This window comes from Cyprinodon tularosa, unplaced genomic scaffold (assembly GCF_016077235.1).
Source record: "Cyprinodon tularosa strain WSP-4 unplaced genomic scaffold, ASM1607723v1 ctg316, whole genome shotgun sequence".
In the NCBI taxonomy this organism is placed as follows: Eukaryota; Metazoa; Chordata; class Actinopteri; order Cyprinodontiformes; family Cyprinodontidae; genus Cyprinodon; species Cyprinodon tularosa.
In genome coordinates, this window is record NW_024039026.1 from 417,025 (window position 1) to 440,461 (window position 23,437).

The window sequence follows — 23,437 nt, forward strand, 5'->3', positions numbered from 1 at the left end:
ATTTTTTTTTGCATACTTTGCGATTTTTTATTTAGGGTATACATGTGAAGAAACTCCAGATGGTGATTCTTTGTATCTTATGATAGGTTATTCCAAAATATTCAAAGACACACATTTACACCTTTGTATGTATTTAAGAGGAACACTTAAAATAATGCTGCGGTGGAAAGATGAGCTAAAAAAATTATTTTTGTTTTCTTTTTTTTGTTGTTGAACTTTTATATCGGGTCACACAATGACTTTAAAAATTTTGACTGAGAAATATGTTCTTTAAATTATTTTTTGATGTTGAGCATCAATGTATCTGGGCTCACCGATCAGTGGTGGTTCTAGACGAAATATGTCAGGGGGGCAACATGGGGCCGGTGTTTTTTTGTTGTTGTTTTTTTTTAGAATAAAAAAATAACTAAAGAATAACACAAACAAACACACAAAAAAAGTGTTTAGTATCATAAATGAGCCATAAAGCCCAGGTTGCACACTTGATCTGACAGATAAAAACTGCGATAATTTCTCAGGTGAAGCTACAACTGTTTGCAAGTTCTAAATAATTGTTAAAGTAAACTGTCCAGGCAAAATATTAAATTGTTCCAAGGTACAAATCAGTAGAAGTCTTATCTGTCTTTGCATATGATCATTAGAAATTGATTTACTTACACCGCAAAAACAGTTCTGAACAAGTATATATTTTTTTTAAATAATTGCATCTACCAATTGCATCAACTTTGTTATGTGTTTTCAGCACAGGGGCCATGAAAGGGGCCAGGACTAGTTCTACGTGGGTCCAGGCCCCTGTTGGCCCCTGTCTAGAACCACTTCTGTCACCCATCCATGATGTGGGAGATGTGGAGTCAACAAGTCATCTGTGTTCTACCCAGCCCAGATCACACTCACCTGGTTCAATGGCCCAGGTTGGACTCACCTGGTTTAGTGGCTGGGTGGAACACATACATGGCATGGAGATGACTTGTTGACTCCACATCTCCCAGGGCCAGCTGGCTGGTGCCTATCTGCAGCATTATATTGGCAAAAGGTGCGGCAAACCATGGATGGGTCACCAGTCCATTACAGGACAATTTTAGCTCAGTAAAAAAAAAAAAAGACTAACAATATAAACATTTTATCTAATTTGTTTTATATCCATTTATAAAAAGCATTTAACCAGAGCAAAGAGGGAACATATCGGAAATGTCCTTTATTTGCACAAATTTGACGAATAAAGCCTATTTTGGAAGGAAATAAAAAGTGATGGAATTACAATTCTTCGTGATTCCAGCGCCCTCTAGCGGTGCAAGAGGAGGTATTGCAGTGTTTTTTAGTTTATACAGATCTGCGAGTTTAATACTTTACCTGAGCCAATGATTATAATCTTAGTAAAGTAAAAATAGATAATCACTTTAAGGATGGCTTTAAATGTAAGTGTTCATACAATAAGCTGTTAACCCAAAAGTTTGAAAAATGACAAGAAAATTCAGACTTTTTTTTTTAAAGTTAGATTAATTAGAATAGGGACAAGTATGTTTCGTGATCTTGTGTTACACACTACAACATTTTAACAAATGATAATTCTCCCCCTTTAGATGTGTCTTCACAATAAAACAAAAAATACAATACCACACAAAATAAAAGGCACAAAAAGCAAAATCAACAGATAATCGGTGATCACATCCCTGAATAAAAAGTTTTTGTTTTTTTATGTTTAAAAAAGACGCAAGTTATTAAACCTGCGGTTTACTCGAACAGCTTTTGTGTTTGACATGAAATTTAAAGCCAGTGGACTTTTATTGTGAAAGGCCGTGAACCGCTTCAACCCGGAAACAGAAAAACGTTGTTATGCTAATGATGTGTCATCAACACATTTGGGTGGAAGCTGCAGATTATGGGCCAAATAAACTCAGTGGACAGTTATTAATAGTTGTCTAAAGGATATTACAAGATAAATAAGAAGCATTCGTTAGCTAGCAGATTGTAATAAACTTAAACACGGAGACGGAAGTGGACACAAGCAGCGCTGGTGTCTTCTGGACAGTTAGCAAGGAAGCTAACTAACTATTCATCGACTCTTCCTCGGTTCCTGACAGGAGAGGAGAGGAGAGGGATGTCCTGCAGCTTGTTTGAGTTTTGTCGGCTCCAAGAGCTCAGAACAGTCCGAGACTTCTTATTCCAGAACCAGAGTAAAGAGTCCCTGGAGGAGAAGAATCAAACAGGTGATTTTTACCTAAGCTAAACGCTGTAGAAGAGAGCCCTGTTGGCGTCAAGCTGCTACCCTTCATTAAATAACGAGATGATGAGTCTGATACGACCCACAAGAAAAGTTCATCCGGATTAAATCGATGAATACGTTTGTTTCTTTATTAACTATATTATCTGAGATACTAGCCCCCTACTTGAGTCATCCATCCAGATGTTTCTATGTTTGACAAAGCCAAACAAAGGCGGTTCTAGAGAGGGGCCAACAGGGGCCAGTGCCCCTGTAGATCATGTCCTTGCTCCTGTTATGGCCCCTGTACTGAAGACATAATAATCAAAGAAATTCTAATGGTGATATGTAATGTAACAGACATGGTAAATGATAGGTCCTTTGGATCTATTAAATTTTTTATCATTACAAATTAAGTTTTGCTATGTATTTAAAAACAATAAGGTAATACCGTAGCTTCAGTGCTATTGAGATAGGATCCCAGTTTTCATTTGCTAAATGTTTTTTTGAAAACAAATTTAAAAAAAAAATTTTAAAGCTGAATTTATCAGTTTTTCTTGAGTTTGAATATTTTTAATGTATAGAAAACGGTATTTTTAACTTAAATTAAGTCAAAAATATGTAAAATTCATAAATTATAAATAGATGTTGACCTAATAAGACATAGAATTTTGATTAAACCTAATTTAATAGAAATTTCACTTCATGGAGCCAACTTAACATATTTGAATCCCTTGCCCTGTGTTTTATTTCATACTTTTATGTGGCCCCCATGAAAACAAGCTGGCCCCCTCCTGGCCCCCTGGTACATTTGGTCTAGAACCGCCACTGGCTTTGTTTGGTGCCTGATGGGAAAAGACTTCCCTATGATACCATTTGGATGTGCAAAGGGTAGAAGAAATACCCTTTATTTTGAAATAAAATACTCTCTCTAGGCTTAGGTTTGATAACGGCTCTATATCATTCAGGGGTCAATTTTGTTTTGTAATTTTAATATTTTTTTTTTTTTCTGAAACAAAGAGATTTGTGTTTAATGTTTGTAGTTAAAAAAAAAAAAAAAAAAAAAAAAAAAGTTGTTTGCTGCTTGGAGCCCTTTTTTAACATGAGACTAATACATCATGTTGTTGGTATTGCTGCTGTCACAGAACAATTGACAACTTATTCTGCCAGCATTTTTACTTTAGCTTTATTAAACATTATAATTTGAATAATCCCAAACCATAATGTCACCTCCACATGGGTACTTGCTTTACCTTTTTTTCTACCCTTAATGTTCTCAACACTTTTAAGCTCTCAGGGTTTTAGGAGCAAGATCTGCCTGAAATTGCATATCTGATTTAATCAAGTATAGCTCCATGCTATAAAGTAGAAAAGTAAACACTTTTTATGAAACTAAGTTATAGTTTTTCATAACACTAAGTTATGAAAGAATACTTTAAGTGGAATCGCTGTTTAAAGTGTCAACATTTCTGATTTATAGGTGATCAAACTGAGAAGAATTCAAAGTTTATCAGCCTTGTCTTATTTTCTTTTAAAAATAAATGTTGACTTAACTCTTGTGTTTTTTATGTGGTACAAAAATAAAGTGCATCTCCAAGTTAAATGATCTAAAAGTGGCTTGTTGGTTGCACATCTCAGTGTAGTTTAGAGGGAGACGGTAATAAAAATCATACTGATAGAATTAGTATTATTTCAGGATGCTGTGTGGCTTAGTTATAGACCAGGTCTCCCACGGAGATGATCATACGAATGTCAGAACGTTTAAAAGAAAAAAAATTCTTAATTTTATTACAAACTGAAAATATTAAGTCACGTGGGAAGTTAGTATTTCTGTCGCAAACCATGTTTGGGTTTATCTCTAGTCTCTAAAGAGTTGTTTGAAAAAAATTTTATGATCCCTTTTTGTCAAAGTTAAGAATTTACATAATGTCTGAAAACAGGAAATATTAATACTTAATATAAGGCAATAATATGGAGTACAGTTCTTTTAAGGAAAGCTGTTATAAGCCAAACTGGGTGATTTTGACAAAAAAAATAAAGCGTAAGAAAATTTTGCCAAAGTTAAAACCATTCAGATTAGATTTGTTTTTTTTTGCAGCAATTGACTATTTTGTTTAAAATTTCACTACTGTTAATGCCTTGTACTTTGAAAACATTCATGAGGCAAAGGTTATTGTTTTTTTTATCTGCACCCTCAATAATTTGTTACATAAGAATCTGATTCAAATTCTTAAAGTTTTCACTCAATATTCTTCCAAATCTGGCTCATCGAGGGGCATGTTTGATTATTATTATTGTGTCGTCAAAGCATTGTGATGATTGCTGGTAAATCCAGACCTATGGGTTTCCCTCAACCTGACATTTCTCTCTCTCAGAAGAGAATGAGCTGTCCTGGGATACCTCTGACTGGGAATCAGGATGGGATAATGGAGACAATAAGGAGGAGGAGTCTACGTCTCTCTCAAAGGTCTGCATTACATCCAGGAAAAGCTGAAACATAGAAGATGTTTGAAACTTCAAAGGTCCCAAAGCATCTTCAGATTTGCTGATATTTTGCTTCACCTTTAATCACCGGCTGTCCTCTGTAGGCAGAGGAGGAGCCACCGGGGCAGAGCCAACCCTGGCTGCAGGACTGCGTCGTTTCCTTGTCTCCCTGCGCCGACCTGCTGGTGGTCGCTCGAGAACAGAAAGCGGTCTTCCTCTCAGGTCGGAAAATTTAAACCATCACACTCCCTTCTATGATCATCTCTGTATTAGGAGCTCCGTATCAATTGCAAAGTGTTTTACTTGTTACAGCAAAGTGGCGCACAGATCAGAGCGGCAGAGAGGAGATGACCTTGGCTGTGTCCTGGAGTGGAACTCTCAGCACAGAAGAAGGGTGAGAAAGGGTCAAAACGCTGACTGTAGACGTGTTATTGATGTACAAATTGTTATTAATCTACAGATTAACGTCTTTCTCTCCAGAGAGAGTGTCAGCAGTGTGATCGCTATCCCCCTGGCCAGCCAGAAGAGGTGAGAATTACGTACCTGTGAGTAAAGAAGAAAATAGAAAAGGTCAAAAAATATATAAACATACTTCTGGGCTGTAGGAGCTCCACCGGACGGCCTGACTGGACATGCATAGTCGTTGGATTCACATCTGGATATGTCCGCTTCTACACAGAGGTATAATTAAATGAAGGTATTACCATCTCTAGTAAAAGCCGGCCATATTTAGAGTGTTTCTTCCCGTTATGTGCTCATATCAGAGTGGGGTTTTGCTCCTGGCCCAGCTGCTACATGTGGACCCTGTTCTAAGGCTCAAATGTCGCACCTATGAGATCCCTCGTCATCCTGGCGTGACTGAACAGGTGACTTCTATCCCTCACTCATCAACACAGCTCTTTCAGGGCTTTGATGTCATTCCTATAACTTATTATCTCCCTCTGCAGCACGAGGAGCTCAGCATCCTTTATCCTGCTGCTCTGGTCACAATCGACGGCTTCAGCCTCTTTCAGTCGCTGCGGGCCTGCAGGAACCAGGTGGCAAGAGGTACAGCTGCTTTCTGTCTGGTGCGCTGCAGCAGTGCGGCGTGCCTACGCATAACAGAGAGGTGTCTGACATGGTGCAGCCTTAATTGTTACTCAGTATTAACTGTAGATGTGTTTTTCTCTTGCTGGCTGGGTGGATCTAGTTTTTGCTTCAAGGAATTCAGGTATAACTAAGGCTTCTGGTTTTATTTTCACAGATTCTTTAGGCAAGTTTTAGCAGCTTATTAGTGCTGTGAGATTAGCTACAGCTGCATTGGATTCAACTAATGTTAATTACAACATATCATTCTCTGCACTATAAGGAAAAGTGGGTTGATATCAGCCCAAATCTTTTATCTTGTTTCATCCCTATCTTGTAAAGATCTGCAGCTTTGATTTTAGCTTCAAATGCTCTGAAGACTGTGGCATCTAGTAGCTGCAGGGCTGTTTAGGAAAAGCTCTTTAGTAATAGTGTCCTGTCCTGCCATGCATTTGAAAAAGAAGCTTTTTTTTTTTTTTATATTTGTTTAGATTTGCAGTTACATCATTTGGAAGACGTATGGGTGTGTTCAACTGCTGAGGGGTAATTTATCCACCTGTAGGCCTGAAAGGTGTCCTAGAATGATTCTATAGGGTATTTGGTGCTGGTCCTTAAGGTCTCTGAATAAGGCGTGTAACATTGGTTGGGCTGAAAATGGCATATTTGCTGTTCTATGAGCCCTAATGCAAGCCTGGATATAAGCCCTAGAAGGAAACGACAGGTTTTCTTCCTTTTGAAGTATGCTCATGAATATTTAGATTAGCTGTACCGATTGGTGGGTTTACAACGAGAGAAGCTGCTGAGCAAAGACGCATTATAGCAACAAGCACTCACTCACTGAAACATTAAAATTAGTGATATGGTAGGGTGACCAGACGTCCTCTTTTTCCCGGATATGTCCTACTTTTCTTACCTAAAAAAATGTCTGGGAAGTGGGGAATTTTCTTAACCGCGCGGTAGTCTGTAGTCGATTTTGGTCTACTAAAGTGCAGCACGTAGTTGGAACAGGGAGCCAGCGAGGGACGGAGCGACCGAACCAGTCACGGTGACAGTAGCCTGGACAACGGTGTCCCCGTGGGGAAGCATACTGTCACCGGGTTGGGTTCGGTCACTACGTCCCCCCGCTGGGGCCCAGTCCGGTCCACTCAGATGCTGGGCAGCTTAGCGACAGAATCATACTTCCAGCTGCGGTTGTGATGGCCTTACGGTCGGAACAGCCCCTCGTTTCAGTAAAAGAAATTTAGCAAATCCTGCTTTGAAATGTCCAAGATTTTGAAAGTGGTCTTTGGTAAAATGCTCAGAGCAAATGAACAGCTGAGCATCAAACGTTACAGGGATCTTCTGATATACAAAAATAATCCATGCCTGTCGAGTCTTCGGATCATTGGGAAGACTGTGAAAAATGTCCCCTTTCTCCGTGCAGCCTGGAGAAATTGCCTGCTTTGTAATTCTTGTAGAAGTGAACCCAACTGTGGGCTAAACAGCTAAACCGGTGTTTTCCATCTACCTCTATTCATGTTCTAGGGCAGCGAACCAGTGTGCTAGTCTGTATGTCAATTTCGGGGCGTGACAAAAGTACAGGCCTGAACCAAATAAGTCAACATCCCTGAGTTTATGTCAATTCGGTCCTTCGTTTGGATTCACCTGTTTTGTGGTGGAAGTTTGAACTTCTCTGTACGTTCATTTCACCCACTGAACTATCGTTATACATCTAAGACAATGTAAACTCTGCTATGCATTCTATGACCCCTTTAAAGCAGAAAGTGTTTTATTTTCATATGTTAGAGTGGGGGATTCAGAGGTGGCATGAAAACAATGCCATGCAGGTTACTGAACTGATTGTTTTGAAACTAGTGGTGGGCATAGATTTTTTTTTTTTTTAATCTAGATTAATGCCACTGTAATCTTGGAATTACTTTAACAATATAGTGTCTCCAAAAATCTGACACAGACGACCAACTTCTCATTTTTTGCTGCTTTCTCCTGGTCATGTTTCCTCCTCATGATAGTTTGCCTCGCAGGTAGTTTAAGATGGGTCACCTATGGCCACCTGGAGAACGAGCTGATAGGCCGGCAACTTGTGACTATCCCCTGAGCGGGGTGATAGGTTAGCTTGGCTGATAGAGCTGTGCTTATAGCTGCATCCATGTCAGCACGACAAGTTCGATGTTGTAATTTCACAGTACGCCTACACAGGTTGGAAGACTGACTTGTTCTCGCACCCTGATATACATCCCCGCTAAACTACCAGGATGAAAGTCATCATTAGTATAGACCCAGCTCCCAGCCCAACTGTGAGAATAGATAAGAGTCTGGCATTAATGCATGGCGTTAACGTCAATAAGGGCCCACTTTTTTTATTTATTTCTCTGGCTGTAGCTGCAGCAGCCGGCAGCGATGTGGTCCCCCCTCCTCCTCTGGCCTACAAGAAGTGGGGTCTGCAGGAGATGGACACCATCGTGGACCACAGCAGCGCAGGTAATAAGTGACTCAAACTGCCATTTTTTTCTCAGGATGGTTCTTCCTTTAAAATATTAAAGCTAACTTCTAAAGAAACATGAGAAAGTTAAAAAAAAAATTTTTTCCAGTAAATTGCATTTTTTTGCAACATCCATCAGGTTTTCCTACATCCTGTTGTTTACTGCTGGTATTAAATCTGACCAGCTTCCATTGACCTATATCAGAGGTCACGGATTAGCGGGCCGCAGTCCGGATACGGACGCACCTGCAGGCTAATCCAACCCAACCTGATCTAAAACATTTATAAATTACCGCATGATGTCCGACGACAATGTCTAACTTCACTTGCGCTGCTTCTCCTGTTAATATGGTAAAGCCCTCTGGAGCAACCGGCACCAGGCTACACATGATACAAATCAGCCAATGAGCTGCTGTCAGTCTTGGTTGCTGCTGCTGCTACTTTTACACACAGCAGGCAAACCTGTGGCAAGCCGGGCGATGGGAAAGAAGGAGAAGACGATGAGAAAAAGAGAGCAGAGAAAGTGTGGACTGCTGGAAGAACAACAGTGAACTGGTGACAGAAAAGTGAAATGGCGTGCTCAAAGATGACCCTGCACATTTAGAGGATGTTTGGCTCAACCTGCTGCTGTGAAGCAGGATTCTCCACCATGAACAGAATCAAAGATAAATATGGATCCAGGCTCAAAATGAGCTCCTTGATATGTGCTTGAGAATGGCTTTGTCTCCATTCAAACCCAGGTTTAAAGCCATGCAGGGCAGCATAAAGCCCACTGCGAACATTAAGACAGAAAAAAAATAAAATAACAAACAGTCAGTTCAGGTGTTTTATAAAACATGGGAATCAGGAAATTGTCTATATACCAAACTGAACAATTGTTGTTCTCTACTTAAAAAAAAACACTTTATATTTTAAAATGGAAAAACGTTCTATTTTTCAAAAAATATTTTTTTAATTTAAAAATTCAATGTATAACATGAGTGCATAAAAACCTCAATTTATTTCAGTGTTAAATTCTGTTTAAAGTAACAGATTATTATCAGATTATGTTCTGAGGTCTGTTAAGTTTTGACGGTGTATTTGAAGTTATTTAAAGGCTCTACTTTTAGACAGCATGGACAGATAAATCAGCCGGCCTAAATTCTTGGCCAAAATATGTATATATTTTATTTTTCTTGTATCTGTATCAACTGATATTTCATGACAATTCCTGATCACATTCAGCAGCTTTCCTAGAGAACATCTGAGGCACAAGCATAGCTAATCCATCCTTTCTATCCATTGCTAATATTTGCCTTAATATTCTTCTTTTTAATCAACATTTGTGTAACATATGTAATATTTTTTATCATGAAAATGTAGGACACAAAAGCAGTAAAAAGCAGGCAAATATCTCCACGATTTTAATAGTTATTTTTAATACCTTAAAAAACATCTGTAAAGCGTAGTCAACCCTTTTTTCTTTAATACTCGTTATTAGATTTATACTTAGTTGTATTTACTTCGCTTTACAGATTTTTTTTAAGGCATTTAAAAAAAAAAAAAAAATTTTCCTCCCCCATTTTGAGTATTTTGCACTATTTTGAGCAAAATAGTGCACTTAAATCACAGATTGCTAAGTTTAAAAACATGTCAGATTTAGGTGACTTTAAACATGGCCGATAGGTCCCAGATGATGTCATTTCATTTGTGGAAAAGAACAAAAGTTGAATAAAATGAGAGAATTAGTTCACTTTCTAAAGCCGAGTGATTAGAGTAGTTAACTGTTATAGCTTACCTGTTATTACATCTTTGGAAACCCCACATCACATAAAAAGTCACTTAGATCCACTATTATACTTCAGAAGGGTAGTTATCGTTCTGCTTAGATCACATCTCTGTCTTTGAAGCTTGTTTGCTCTCATTTACTGCTAACAATCTTTATAAAGTGAGAATTCAAGCTTTATTTCTCTCTTCTTCTTCTGTAATCATGAGATCCTAGTTAAACTTACCTAGTTTTATTCTTCTGTCCTCTGGCTGTAGGCGTAATGACCCTTTGTGTGTTTGACCAAATGAAGAATGCATCCATCCTGGGGGGGTTTCATGCATCAGTCAAGGGAAGCCCCCCTGCCATGAGCCAGTTTGTGACTGTAGGATCGGGGCCATACACAGGATTTTATTACGCAGTGGAGGTGAGAGGAGAAAGTGTTTCTATGGGTAAATAAAGTAAATATATTTAAATGTGATCTGTTCTGCAGAAAGCTGCCTCTCTCTGTCTCTGCAGGGAAACTCTCAGCCTCTCCTGTCCCACGTGGCTCTGGCTGTTGCCAGCAAACTCACCTCTGCCCTCTTCAACGCTGCCAGGTTCAGATATGTTTGCTAACAACGTTTCCATCAAAGTTGATTTGAATAAAAGAATCCTGACGCAGTAAAATAGAAAAGACCCACAAGGCAACAGAGTGGCCTTTTAAAGTTCAAAAATCAAATTATATGATCATATCCATGATTGCGATCCATGTTACCATGTCTATAATAACTGATGACATTACTTCTTTTTTTTTAACAGTATTAGGGCTGCAACTAATGATTATTTTACAAATCGATTCATCTTTTATATCTTCGATTGATCGTTTAATTATCGGACAACCAAAGGCTCCTTAAAAATATTTTTTCACTAAATTAAACAAGATGAAGCTAAAATGTTTCCATTTGAGGAGTTCAAGTAGAGCCTATTGACAGAATGCAAATGCAAAATATTTACATATTTTCTTACATTTTGATATAATAACTGCTCTAAGTGGGTCGCTTTGTCAGCTAAAGGCATGGTTTACAGTCTCTATAATCCAGTTGATGGTTAATCCATTATTTCAATAATCGACCAATCACGATTAAGCCGATTAATTATTTCAGCCTTAAACTGTATTCATTTCTAAATGGCTCACAGCTCAGTTTTGTTTTATGTTTTCTTCCCTCCTGCTTCTGAATCTCAGTGGCTGGTTGGGTTGGAACAAGAACAAGAGTGAAGAGGAAGCTGCTCAGAAACAGAAACCTAAAGTGGAGCCTGCCACCCCCTTAGGGATCAGGTTGGTCTGACCAGGATTTCCGGATGCAGACGGGATCAGATCAGAAAGCCTCTTCTTTATGCTTTAACCCAACCCCCTCGACTTCTAGATTCGGTCTGCCGGATTCCCGCCGCCACGGCGAATCGATCTGTCTGTCGCCTTGCAACACGCTCGCTGGAGTCACTGATGACTTTGGTCGAGTGGCGCTGCTGGACCTGGCAAGGGGCGTCACCATCCGCATGTGGAAAGGTGAAGGGAGAAAAAAACCCACCATGTTCTTCATTCCTACTTGGAGTGACGTTATCTCACCAAATGTTCCTCTCAAACTGTATGAACTTCAGGGTACAGAGACGCCCAGCTGGGCTGGCTGCAGGTTCAGGAGGAGCGTGGGGATCGGGAGTTCTCCCCCTCCGCTTCACTCCCCAGACGTCACGCTCTGTTCCTCATCATCTACACCCCCCGTAGGGGGATCCTGGAGGTGTGGGCCATGCAGAGGGGCCCTCGAGTCGGTGCATTCACTGTAGGCAAATATTGCAGGTACACCTTTACTCAAACCTCATCTAATCCAACATACAAACACAAAGCTGCAACTTTGCTTCATGTTTCAATCGGCAAATACAGACAGTGCAATTTTTTTTAGACTCCTTTATGCGGGCTACCATCTGATGGGGGTGAACAGTGTGACCAGTCAGGGCTGGCAGCTGCACACGCAACAGGTGTGTCTCCTGGATCCCACTACAGGAGCTCTGAGGACCATCAGCATCCCCTTCCATCTGGCCCTCAGGTTGGAACAAAGCAATCGTTCATCTCGTCTTTTTCATCAAATACTCTATGATAACGTATCTGTTTTTGGGGAATAAAATGATATAAATGATACTAAAAACCCTCTGTCGCTCTCACCTCTAAATCTCAGTGACAAAAAGAATGAGCGGGCTAAAGACATGCACCTGCTAAAGAGACTGAGCGCCGTGTTGAAGAGCAGAGATGTGGATCCTGGTAATGTACACCTAACTGATAGCTGAGCAGTGCAAAAAAGTATTTTTTTCTTAAAATAAGTGCATTTTTTCTTGAATTGAAGAGGTAAGTGAGCGACTTTGCCAATGGAGCAAGACAATTTACACTTAAAACAAGAAAAAAAGTACTGCATTGTCTTATTTTAAGTGCAAATTATTTATTTTAAGAGTAAAAATATTCATTGATTGATTGGAAAATCATCTTATTTACCTGCTGAAATTAAGATTAAATACACTTAATTTAAGAATTTTTTAATTTTTTTAGTCCGACTAGTTTCTAAAGCCGTCAATGTTTCCTTGCTTTGCAGATGCTTTGGAGAGAGAAGCAAAAAGCGCTTTGTTAGAAATTAAACACCCGGCTATTAAGAAGCAGGTTTGAAAATACAATCAAAGTTGTATGAATTTGACTTTATAGACGTTTTATCTTGACTCTGGCTTTTCTTTAGGCTTTGGAGTCTCTGCTGTCAAACAAGAATGCTCCAGTTTCCTGTCTTACTAATGTTACCAGTGCCTTACATGATGCTTTGAAACAGCAAGGTAGCAGGTTTCTGTATAAAGGAAATATTCAGTCAATAAATTGTACAGTTTGAAGTGAATTATTGAAATAAAACCAAGCTTGTGTTTCTTCACCACAGAAGCAGATGAAGTGGAGACATCGTTACTCCAGCTCTGCTCCTCTCATTTAAAACTGCTTCAGCTTTATACGGACATCCAGCAGCTGCAGTCTGCAGCAAACACTGACGTCTGCTCTCAAAATGTCTGTGAAAAAAATATTGTTTTTATTTGTCCCGGAAACACGTGATCCTGTCCACTGACTTCTGTCGCTTCCCACTCAACAGGATTCCCTCGAAGGCTTAGAGGAGGAGTTGTCGCGTGTTGAGCCCACCTTGCAACGCTACGCACAGCTCAGCTTCAAACCGTCGGTGTCTTTCGCGCAGGACTCTCCTGACACGCCGCTGTCCGCTCAGGCTTTCCTCACTCAGCTGGAGGTCACCGAGGATGGACGGGTGAAGGTGAATCGTGGGTCTGACGCTGAATGGAACCAGTTAGGTATGAGTATAAATCACTAATCAACACACAACAGATCATGAAAGGCTGCATCATTAATGTCAGGATCTTTGATTTTAAATTTATTTTCCTTCTGAGTGAACTGAACACATAAAAACATTCTTGTTTACTACCGAGTTTCTAACCGGGTGTATATTACTAAGGCTTTATCCATCCATCTTTTAAACGGCAGATTATACTTCTTCAACACATCATGTGTCTCTTGGGTCTGGTCGGGAACAGTTTTGCTGGTATGCTTCTGCACCGTCGGTCTGGAATTTCTAGGAACGCACTGCAGTTTCCCACCAAAACGCAAGGGGGAGCATATTCAAGAACTCGCGAGAACTTCGGCAGATGGTCACAAGAACTTCGGCAGCGTCGGCGGGAGTGTTTATCTTCCAATGGCGCGTTTGCAAGATGTCACAGAGATTGATCTAGAGTCGCTAGACATCGAAGAGGAACAGGTTCTGTTAATGGAGTTGGCAAAAAGAACGATTAACCTTTCGTCGTAGTTGTCCCTTCTAGTTGTTCCTCGGCTTTTAAAAATGGCGAATCTAGAAGGACGACCACACAGACAGCCGGAAAGGCATACCAAGGACCAATCACAGCTGCTTTTGGTCTGCGCACTTCCGTTTGAGGTCTGCGCAGTCTCGCGACCGTCCGACGCGTAGTCAGGGATTTTTTTAGGTGCGCAAAGACGGTTGCAGAACCTCTGCGCGGGGGGCTTGGTCGTGCACAGAGACAGATTTGACGGTTGCAGAGGCTATGCGTCAGAAGCATAAATTGGCCTTAAGAAGTGTAAAAATTACTTTAAATAATGTTAACTGTATTTAAGAACTGGGATCTGTTCAGAAAATTGGGAATAGTTTTTTTTTATACATGTATTTTTTTTATATATATATATATATATATATATATATATATATAATCGTATCACTGCAGCATATACTCATCATCTTTTCAAAAAACTTTTTATAAAAGATTTTTGTTTTTTTTATTTCAACATGTGTTTATTTTCTTTGGACTGATGACAACAATAACTAGTGAGACTGAAAGTCCAAACAAAAGCTTTGAAAAGTCCCAGAAAGGAGCTTTTAGTCTAGTATTGTTTTTAAGTTAAGTTTTAAGTTCAGTGTTTAGTCCTGTTTTTATACAGACAGTGTTTTTAAGTTTGCTTGATCTACCAAGTCCCGTCTTTAATCCTACCTTTGTCGTTGTGTGTTCTTCACAGGAAATTTTCTGTTTTGGGGCTGCTTATGTGGTAAAAGTCCCACCCATAAAGTCTGTGACACACTACAGCTGGCCGGCTTCAGCCCACAGCAGCTACTGGTATGATTGTGTCCCACTGTGGTAGATATTTGGAAACTTTTACTTCCTTTAACTTTTAAAGGGTTTATTATTAAGATGCCTGTTTTTTTGTTTTTTTTTTGTTTTTTACACCCATAGTCTTTGTTAATGAGCGTATGGCTGCAAAGGGAGAAGGAGGTGCTACAGAAGCCTGTAGAGACAGTCAAACAGCTTTACACGCTGCTCATTGCCCTGAGCAACATGGAAGGTTTGTATCCTTAACAGTGAGTCATTGGAGTAAGCTTAACAAAACTTATATAAATATTCCTTTCCTCTTTTTTTAGGGGCTGTTGAGGAGTCTTGGGATCCACAGTCTGTCTCCCCCTGGTGGCAGCAGGTTCGATTAACATGCATCCAATCTCACAATGCTGCTGCTGCTTTACTGGCTGCGTTAGTGGCTCACTGTGCTGCCAAGACGAGCATCACAAGCAGGGCTGACAGCAAGGTAGAGCGTCTCCCTGCTAACATGGAAGCTATCAGTCAGGTACCGAGCGCTGAAATACCAACACTGCGTTTCTCTGCTGTGTTCCAGCTGCAATCAGAGTGGGAGGCGGTGTCGTTGGAGCTGGAGCAGTGGGTGGTGTGCGTCCGTCAGCTGGAGGACATGCTGGTCCTGCAAGCTCTTCTGTTGGTGCCTTCTCCTCAAGGAACAGCAGGCGGCGCTGTAGTTCAGTGTTCAATCAAAACTCTGCTGGAGGGAGGCACAGGTCAGACATAATGCTGGTGATTTAGGCTTTTTCTAGGGAGATTTTTTTTGTTTTGTTTTCTCTTAGTGCTACATCCTTAAATTCCCAGACCAGATAAAAATAATATATCTGTGTGTTTAGCAGCTTTTATTTCTAAATTCTGCATTTCCCCTTTTTATATATCATATTGTGGGTTTCTTTCTTTCTCTTATCTGGATAGGTGGTATTGCAGACAGTGTTTCTAAGTGGGTGTTCAGGCAGAACATCACGCCAGAGCGACTGAAGGAAATTCTGCTGAGTAAAGAAACTGAAGACGAAAAGAAGCAGAAAGGGGATGGAGGAGGAGCTGAAGAGAAGAGGAGCCATGAGGAGGCAGACAGGACAGCAGGTGACAACGAAGAGACCTTAATCAGTTTTAGCTGCTATCAATAGAGATCATCACTTTCTGAACGCTTTCTTTGTTGTTTTTTTCTCTCTCAGAGCTGTTGTTGGCAGTTTGTCAAAGGTTCCCAGATTCTTTGTCTCCAGACCTTCTCTTCGCCCACTGCAGCTGGGAGTATGTAGTGCAGTGGAATAAAGACCCAGAGGTACACAAATGCTCTCTAACAGTTCAGATTTCACTGTGGAGGTGAAATGAATAGCAGCCCTATGTCTGAAATATACAGGATTATAAAGGAGATAAAAAGAATGAAAAACCTCACTATGGGATCAACTCATCATTTACTGAAGTCGTCTTACTAAATCCACTCAGACAGAACAAATGACTGGACTTTAGGGTCGTTTCCCAACATTAGTTACGTCTGAATAAAACATGTTTGAATAGGATCTCTGTCCTGTGCTTTGAATGACCTGATTTCATCAATGATGATCGATACCGGTTCCTGAACGATACTTTTTTCGATACCAGTTTTATAATATCAATTCGAAGAAAAAGAAAATTACACAACATAATAAAGTAAAAATCTTGAGTTTTATTTTAAGCTCAGATTTTTCCATTTACATTTTTCCGCTTACATAACTTTTTTTTTTCAGTGAAGAAGAACAGTTGCAAATAACAGTTCCAAACAAGTCAGTGTCTAATATTCACTGTTACATTGTGAGGACCTTTTTACTTAGCAGTTTTCCTTTAGAAAAATTAACATGTCTGCTTTCTCAGAAGACAAACAAGCCAGTTGAATGGGATCCTACTGACAGCACCGCTGGTAATGTGGGGGTCTGAGCGGCTTCGACAGAAATAATGCACTGATTAAGTTTTCAGGTGGATTTTCCCACTTAAAAACATAATAAAACTACTTTATTCCCACTGATCACAGCAAATATAGCTGCAAGGCAAAGAAAGGTTAGAGTAGCTCCGCCCAACGCGCGTCAGAGAGCCAGAGCAGCAAAGCTGCTTCAGCCGCACGTCAGAAGCTGGTACAAGCAGCAAAAAGGAAGCAGCAGACGCGATTTTGCTGCTCTTGCTGCGTCCGGTGTGAAATCAGCATTATTCACTCCGCTCTGGCTTTGCTCTGCCCACGGGCTGCTGAGAGGAGGATGGTCACGCCGGCTGCGGTCCGCTCTTTTTGCAGTCAAACACCGAGCAACTTTCTGCTCTTAAATTGTTTCGGTGCACGATGTATTGCATTGCGCACTATTGGCATCAGTCTTAATAAAGTGAAGCCACACTTTTGACCTGGGGGGCATTTTAAAGGGGTTCCATGATGCTCGCAACCAGTTCACAACAGATACACATGAACCCTGGCTGTAGGCGTGACCACCTATGTAATTTTCCTGGATGACGCAATCACGTTAAGTGTTACAGCCAATCACCGAAACTTGGTACCGAAAGACGAGGCATGTTTCGATACTCTGTAGAACCGAAGCATTTCGGTCGGTACCATAAAAAAACCGATGTTCGGTACCCATCCCTAACAATAACCGATTATAAAATAAAAAGTATTTCAATTATTTCATTATTTAGCAACTTTATTCTTTCAAACTCAAATAAAAAAAAAACATAAATACTGTATGTTGCCCAGAAGTTAGTAAGGAAACTTTATAAAACTGGAGCTCCTCTGAGTAACTCCCCAGTAATCACATAAAAAACGTAAGGAATTGGGGAAAAAATACCGTACCAAAATTAATGGCAGACTCCATTTGTTTTACTTGGTTTTCACCATTCATTACACCTGAGCTGCTTTGATGTAACCTGACTCCGCCAGATGGATTTGCTCCGCATATCCATCTGGAAACATTCCGTTGAAGTAATTTTGGGAAGGGGCGAAAACTAATAAAAATGACTACCGTAATTTTCGGACTATTAGCCCCACCTGAATATAAGCCGCAGAAGCTAAATTGCATGATTTGTACATATACAAGCCGCACCGGACCATAAGCCGCAGGTTTTTTATGTTTAACACAAACGGTCTTGCGCTCGCAATGTCCGTCTTTCTCGCTGTCGTTCTGTCCGTACCACTCGCGGTCGGCTTCCGGAGGACCTCCGCATTCAACATTGTGGATGGTAAAATCCATAGATTTAGGTATTACCCTAGTGGCCGTTAGCTGTAAAAGTCCATAGATAAGCCGCATTGTTATTTAAGACGCAAGGTCGAAAAATGGGGAAAAAGTTGCGTTTTATAGTCCGAATATTATGGTACATGCTCAATGTTTAAAGCATCTTCCGTTGGTCATTGGCTTACTTCACAGCGTTATTAAACAACAGTCTCTAATTTAATTTTCATGGTTTAATAAATAATGTTTTGAAATAAAAAAAAAAAAAACTCTTTTCTCATATTAACGTCTTGTTTGTTTCTAGAGTGGAGAAAAAAGCTGCAGACAGCTTATCTGTTGTAGATACAGAAGATTAAACTACATTTATTTGTTTTTCGGCATATAGGAGGCCCGATATTTCTTCAGCGCTGTGGAACATTTAAAGCTTATCTCCAGTCCTCACATTCAGCTAGGTCAGTTTTTTGCTTTTTCATAATACAAAGGGAGTTCTCACACAGGTTATCTGATGTTTTTGTTTTATATTTATGAACCTCCGTTGGTATTGTGCAGGTATTTCCTCAATGATGTGGAGCACTTTCGTCGTCAAGCGTTTCTCAGCAGCTGCTTTCCTCATGGAGAAGGTAAACCCAAACATACAGGTCGTTTTCACCTTTATCTGCATTGGATCTTAATCTGTGATAAATTAATATGCTTCAATTTTCCAAGGTGGGGAAAGCACCCAAAGATCGCTTATGTCGACGGGTAGGTTTGTCTCAGAGTTTCAGGATGAAACCACACAGCGTGAGGCATTATGGGCACAGACTGATGATTTGTGCTTCTGTTAGGATGTGGGGATCGGAGATAAAGCCATGACGTCTTTCCTGGGCTGCTGCGTCCAGCTGCTGCAGATCCTCATGGAGGTGACTGGAATATTGGTTAGGAATCAGAGCTCTTTGTCTTTTATGGCCTTCTATGTAAGTAAATAAAAAGAACAGAAGCAAAGCATGGAGAATGAACAGCGCTTTGCATAAGACTATAAATTAACACTATACAGGTGCTGGTCATAAAATTAGAATATCATGAAAAAGTAGATTGATTTCAGTAATTCCATTTAAAAAGTGAAACTTGTATATTATATTCATACATTACATACAAACTCATATATTTCAGATGTTTATTTTGTTTAATTTTGATGATTACAAATGACAACAAATGAAAATCTCAAATTCATCATATCAGAAAATTAGAATATTGTGAAAAGGTTCAAAATTGATGGCCCCTGGTGCCACACTCTAATCAGCTAATTAACTCAAACCACCTGCAAAAGCCTTTAAATGGTCTTTCAGTCTAGTTCTATAGGCTACACAATCATGGGGAAGACTGCTGACTTGACAGTTGTCCAAAAGACGACCATCGACACCTTGCACAAGGAGGGCAAGACACAAAAGGTCATCGCTAAAGAGGCTGGCTGTTCACAGAGCTCAGTGTCCAAGCACATTAATAGAGAGGCGAAGGGAAGGAAAAGATGTGGTCGAAAAAAGTGTACAAGCAAGAGAGATAACTGCACCCTGGAGAGGATTGTGAAACAAAACCCATTCAAAAATGTGGGGGAGATTCACAAAGAGTGGACTGCAGCTGGAGTGAGTGCTTCAAGAACCACCACACACAGACGTATGAAAGACATGGGTTTCTGCTGTCGCATTCCTTGTGTCAAGCCACTCTTGAACCACAGACAGCGTCAGAAGCGTCTTGCCTGGGCTAAAGAGAAACAGGACTGGACTGCTGGTGAGTGGTCCAAAGTCATGTTCTCTGATGAAAGTAAATTTTGCATTTCCTTTGGAAATCAAGGTCCCAGAGTCTGGAGGAAAAGAAGAGAGGCACTTCATCCACGTTGCTTGAAGTCCAGTGTAAAGTTTCCACAGTCAGTGATGGTTTGGGGTGCCATGTCATCTGCTGGTGTTGGTCCATTGTGTTTTCTGAGGTCCAGGGTCAACGCAGCCACATACCAGGAAGTTTTAGAGCACTTCATGCTTCCTGCAGCTGACCAACTTTTTGGAGATGCAGATTTCATTTTCCAACAGGACTTGGCACCTGCACACAGTGCCAAAGCTACCAGTACCTGGTTGAAGGACCATGGTATCCCTGTTCTTAATTGGCCAGCAAACTCTCCTGACCTTAACCCCATAGAAAATCTATGGGGTATTGTGAAGAAGAAGATGCAATACACCAGACCCAACAATTCAGAAGAGCTAAAAGCCACTATTAGAGCAACCTGGGCTATCATAACACCTGAGCAGTGCCACAGACTGATCGACTCCATGCCACGCCGCATTGCTGCAGTAATACAGGCCAAAGGAGGCCCAACTAAATACTGAGTGCTGTACATGCTCATACTTTTCATGTTCATACTTTTCAGTTGGCCAACATTTCTATAAATCCTTTGTTTTTATTGGTCTTCAGTAATATTCTAATTTTCTGATATCATGAATTTGAGATTTTCATTTGTTGTCATTTGTAATCATCAAAATTAAACAAAATAAACATCTGAAATATATGAGTTTGTATGTAATGTATGAATATAATATACAAGTTTCACTTTTTAAATGGAATTACTGAAATCAATCTACTTTTTCATGATATTCTAATTTTATGACCAGCACCTGTATGCGTGGGTTTTAAGGCATGATGCTCTGCCATACGTGTTATAAGGCTTAATGAAGCCGCCGTCATCACTAAAACAGGTGGTTACTTGCAGGCGGACTCCGCCATGGAGGAGGTTCGTGCTCCTGAGCTGTCTGTGGAGGAGGTGTGGAGTGGAGCTGAGGGCCCTGCGTCCATCGCCCAGCTGGCCCTGGAGCAGAGAGGCGTTCACTACCCTCTGGTCCAGCACCACTGGCTGCTGGCATCGATTCTGCACGCTGCCATGAGCTTCACGGTTAAAGTCAAGCCGCTCAGTCAGTTTGACAGCAAGGTTGGCGCATTCAGGAACACGACATGTTGTTAAACATCTAGAATATTGTGTCTGAGGTTTTGTTTCTGTTTTAGGGTAAGAATGCTTTCTTCAGGGATCTGACCACCATCCAGCTGATGCCCAGCGGAGACATGGACCCTGGCTTAGTCTCATTACGGCAAGAGGTGAGTTATTGGATGAAGTGTAGAGGGATGGTTTGGAGGTCTTATTTTCCCACTTCCTGTTCTGTTTCAGTTCCTCCTCCGGGTGCTAACTGGATGGGTGCAGGCCATAGACGACACTTTCTGCTCGACGTCCTTGCCTGCCTCCACACCTCTGCCCTCTGATGGACCAAAAGCAGACTGGTGGCCCTCGCTGTGCATTGATCTTGGCTCCCTGCTGCAAGTCAATCCAGATATCCTTCGTCGACACCTTGTCTGTGAGCTCTACAACCAAGGCCTCGACCTCCGAGCCGAAGAGGTAAACAGACCTGCTGTTATGGCATGCAGAACTGATAAAAGTCTAGATATTAGTATAAATGCAAGACTTTCAAGTGAGCTAAATTACAAAAGAAGTGAAATGAAAAAGCTTTTTTTCAAATAATTAATCTAAATCATTTTTAATATTTATAAGTGGTGTGGCCATTTATCTGTAAAGCAAAGTGATGGAAGTGTCATGGTTTGGGCTGCATTTCAGTCAAATATGCACAAAAGCTTATTGAAATGACTGTGTGAAGCAATCTTTGCTATTTTTATCCATTCTCTCTAAAGCATTGGATGCATTAGAAGCAGTGTTGGATCCAACCTGGATTGAATTTAACTTTAGCCATAAAAACATATAAAAAGCTGATGAGCGTTTTGTCAAAAAAAGCATAGAGTCTAAACTGCTAGAATTAACATAAAAGGATAACATTTAAGTATTTTTTAAAGCTGCACAAGTAATGTGTATCCTTTAATATTAATCAGGCCACTTTTAAAACATTCACCAACACTTTATTGTTTTTACACTAAGAATCATTTTAGATTAGTGCAGTAAAAGCTCATTTTCTGCCTAATAAACACACATCTTATTCATTTTCCTGCCAAAAGAAATAACCTGAAACTCAAGAATTTAGCTCGGGGTCTTGCTGAGACCTACTGATGTCTTCCTTGTTGCCTTCTAGGCCATGCTGCAGGTTGAAGATAAGGAAGTTCTGGGCTCCCAGCTCCTGGTGCTGACCGGCCAGAGATTAAGCTACTCCCTGCTTCACAGCCAAAACCAGACGCAGGCTGCCATGGAGCTGCTGGCTCGCCTGCCTCCAACCCTCTGCACATGGTTAAAGGCAATGGTAAGAGCCACGCTATGAGCTAAGCTATGCTATGAGATCTAACATGGTTTTGGAGGAATTTTAGATTAGGAGCTCTAATCATTATTGTATTCCGGATCTCTTCTACTTATAAGAAATTAAAGCTCAGATGAAATCGATACAGATTTAAATTCAGGTTTAATTCCCACCAAAACTGATGAAGTTAAAAACAAGACCGTAGAAAAATCTTAAGTCAAAATAGTTACTAAAAAATATAATAAATTTGTCAATGAAATTAGACAAAAGAAAAATTCTTTAGGGAATGTTGTAAATCACTTCAAACCTTGCCTTCAGAATAATCCCCCCTCCCTCCGTGTGCATTGGTGTGTTTTTGCAACTTTATTTAGATTTTTTTAGTTTCGTCATTACATGTGTTATATGTAGCGGCCTGTAGATTTTGTTTGACTTTTGTCCATTGTAGGCATATTGGAGAAAAATCAAGAAAATGTAATGAGGAAAATGTAGTATTTTCTTGATGTATATGACTAATCTGTTTCCTCAATAAACACGTTTATAAAAATAAAAAAAAACCTGAAGCCAATCAAAATCTTCACAGCAGATTTCTCCCAGATTAGAAAATATGTCTTTAATAAACTTGGTTAAAATGATGCAGTACTGCTGGATTATTTCGGCTCTTTGAAGACATGTTTGATAGATGAGAAGTTTAATCTGAATCAGTCACTGCATCTCGTCTGCTTGCAGGATCCCAGTGAGCTGAGATGCCCCCTGGTCTCTCTGTCCAAGACCAGCCGACTCGTTAGCCGTCTGATAGAAATGCTTCCAGAAAACCACGCTCAGTACAGCCTGGCCCTGCACCTCCTGGAAGCTGTGGACGTCCTCACTCTATCTGCTGAAGGTTGATCTTTGCTGACTGCACTATAAAACCCGTCAGCTGCGCATTAGAAAGGCCTGCACATTTAGGTTTCATCAGTCAAATCACGGCATTTATTGTTCAGTGTTTAAAAAAGTGGCTTTTAACTTTGTTTTATTAGCCCATCAGTTTTTTTTTTGTTGTTGCATGTAATATAAAAGGTATTCAGTATTTTTTTGTGTGTTTTCAGGATGATTTGTTGCGGAAAGGGGCATGTTTATTTTATCACTAAAATCAGCTGTCCTGTGGGACCTTCGATGTTATACTAACCATTTCAGCTTTTGCACAGAAAACGTTTATCATAAATGAAGAGATGGATGTTATTTTTATTTATGAGCAGACAAATCTGTATTAACTGCATCTGTAATTTGATGTCCTGCAGGGCTCTGATTCAGAATAAAGACATTTCTCACTAATTGTTTGACTTGATCTTATTCACA

At 40.2% G+C, this 23,437-nt stretch overlaps 1 protein-coding gene across 4 annotated transcripts; it reads left to right on the forward strand.

Moving 5' to 3' along the window:
* The first annotated feature begins 1,826 nt into the window (after positions 1-1,826).
* rab3gap2 (RAB3 GTPase activating protein subunit 2 (non-catalytic)) lies at positions 1,827-23,413 on the forward strand. 4 transcript variants are annotated; one of them, XM_038292702.1, is made up of 34 exons: positions 1,827-2,207; positions 4,576-4,667; positions 4,789-4,906; positions 4,997-5,078; positions 5,165-5,212; positions 5,290-5,365; positions 5,449-5,550; positions 5,632-5,731; positions 8,129-8,227; positions 10,251-10,399; positions 10,492-10,571; positions 11,198-11,290; positions 11,379-11,518; positions 11,611-11,806; positions 11,910-12,053; positions 12,183-12,265; positions 12,591-12,655; positions 12,729-12,819; positions 12,918-13,039; positions 13,122-13,332; positions 14,561-14,658; positions 14,776-14,884; positions 14,961-15,383; positions 15,583-15,750; positions 15,843-15,949; positions 18,238-18,304; positions 18,402-18,472; positions 18,558-18,593; positions 18,677-18,805; positions 20,587-20,802; positions 20,877-20,966; positions 21,037-21,261; positions 21,944-22,108; positions 22,829-23,413. In XM_038292702.1, exons 1-34 carry the CDS (start codon positions 2,099-2,101, stop codon positions 22,985-22,987), a joined length of 4,263 nt encoding a protein of 1,420 aa, XP_038148630.1. In that variant the 5' UTR covers positions 1,827-2,098; the 3' UTR covers positions 22,988-23,413. The 4 variants fall into 4 exon arrangements, 3 of the variants coding, with proteins under 3 accessions (XP_038148630.1, XP_038148631.1, XP_038148632.1); XM_038292703.1 differs by having other exon boundaries at positions 18,677-18,766; XM_038292704.1 differs by having other exon boundaries at positions 18,677-18,751.
* Positions 23,414-23,437: the final 24 nt, after the last annotated feature.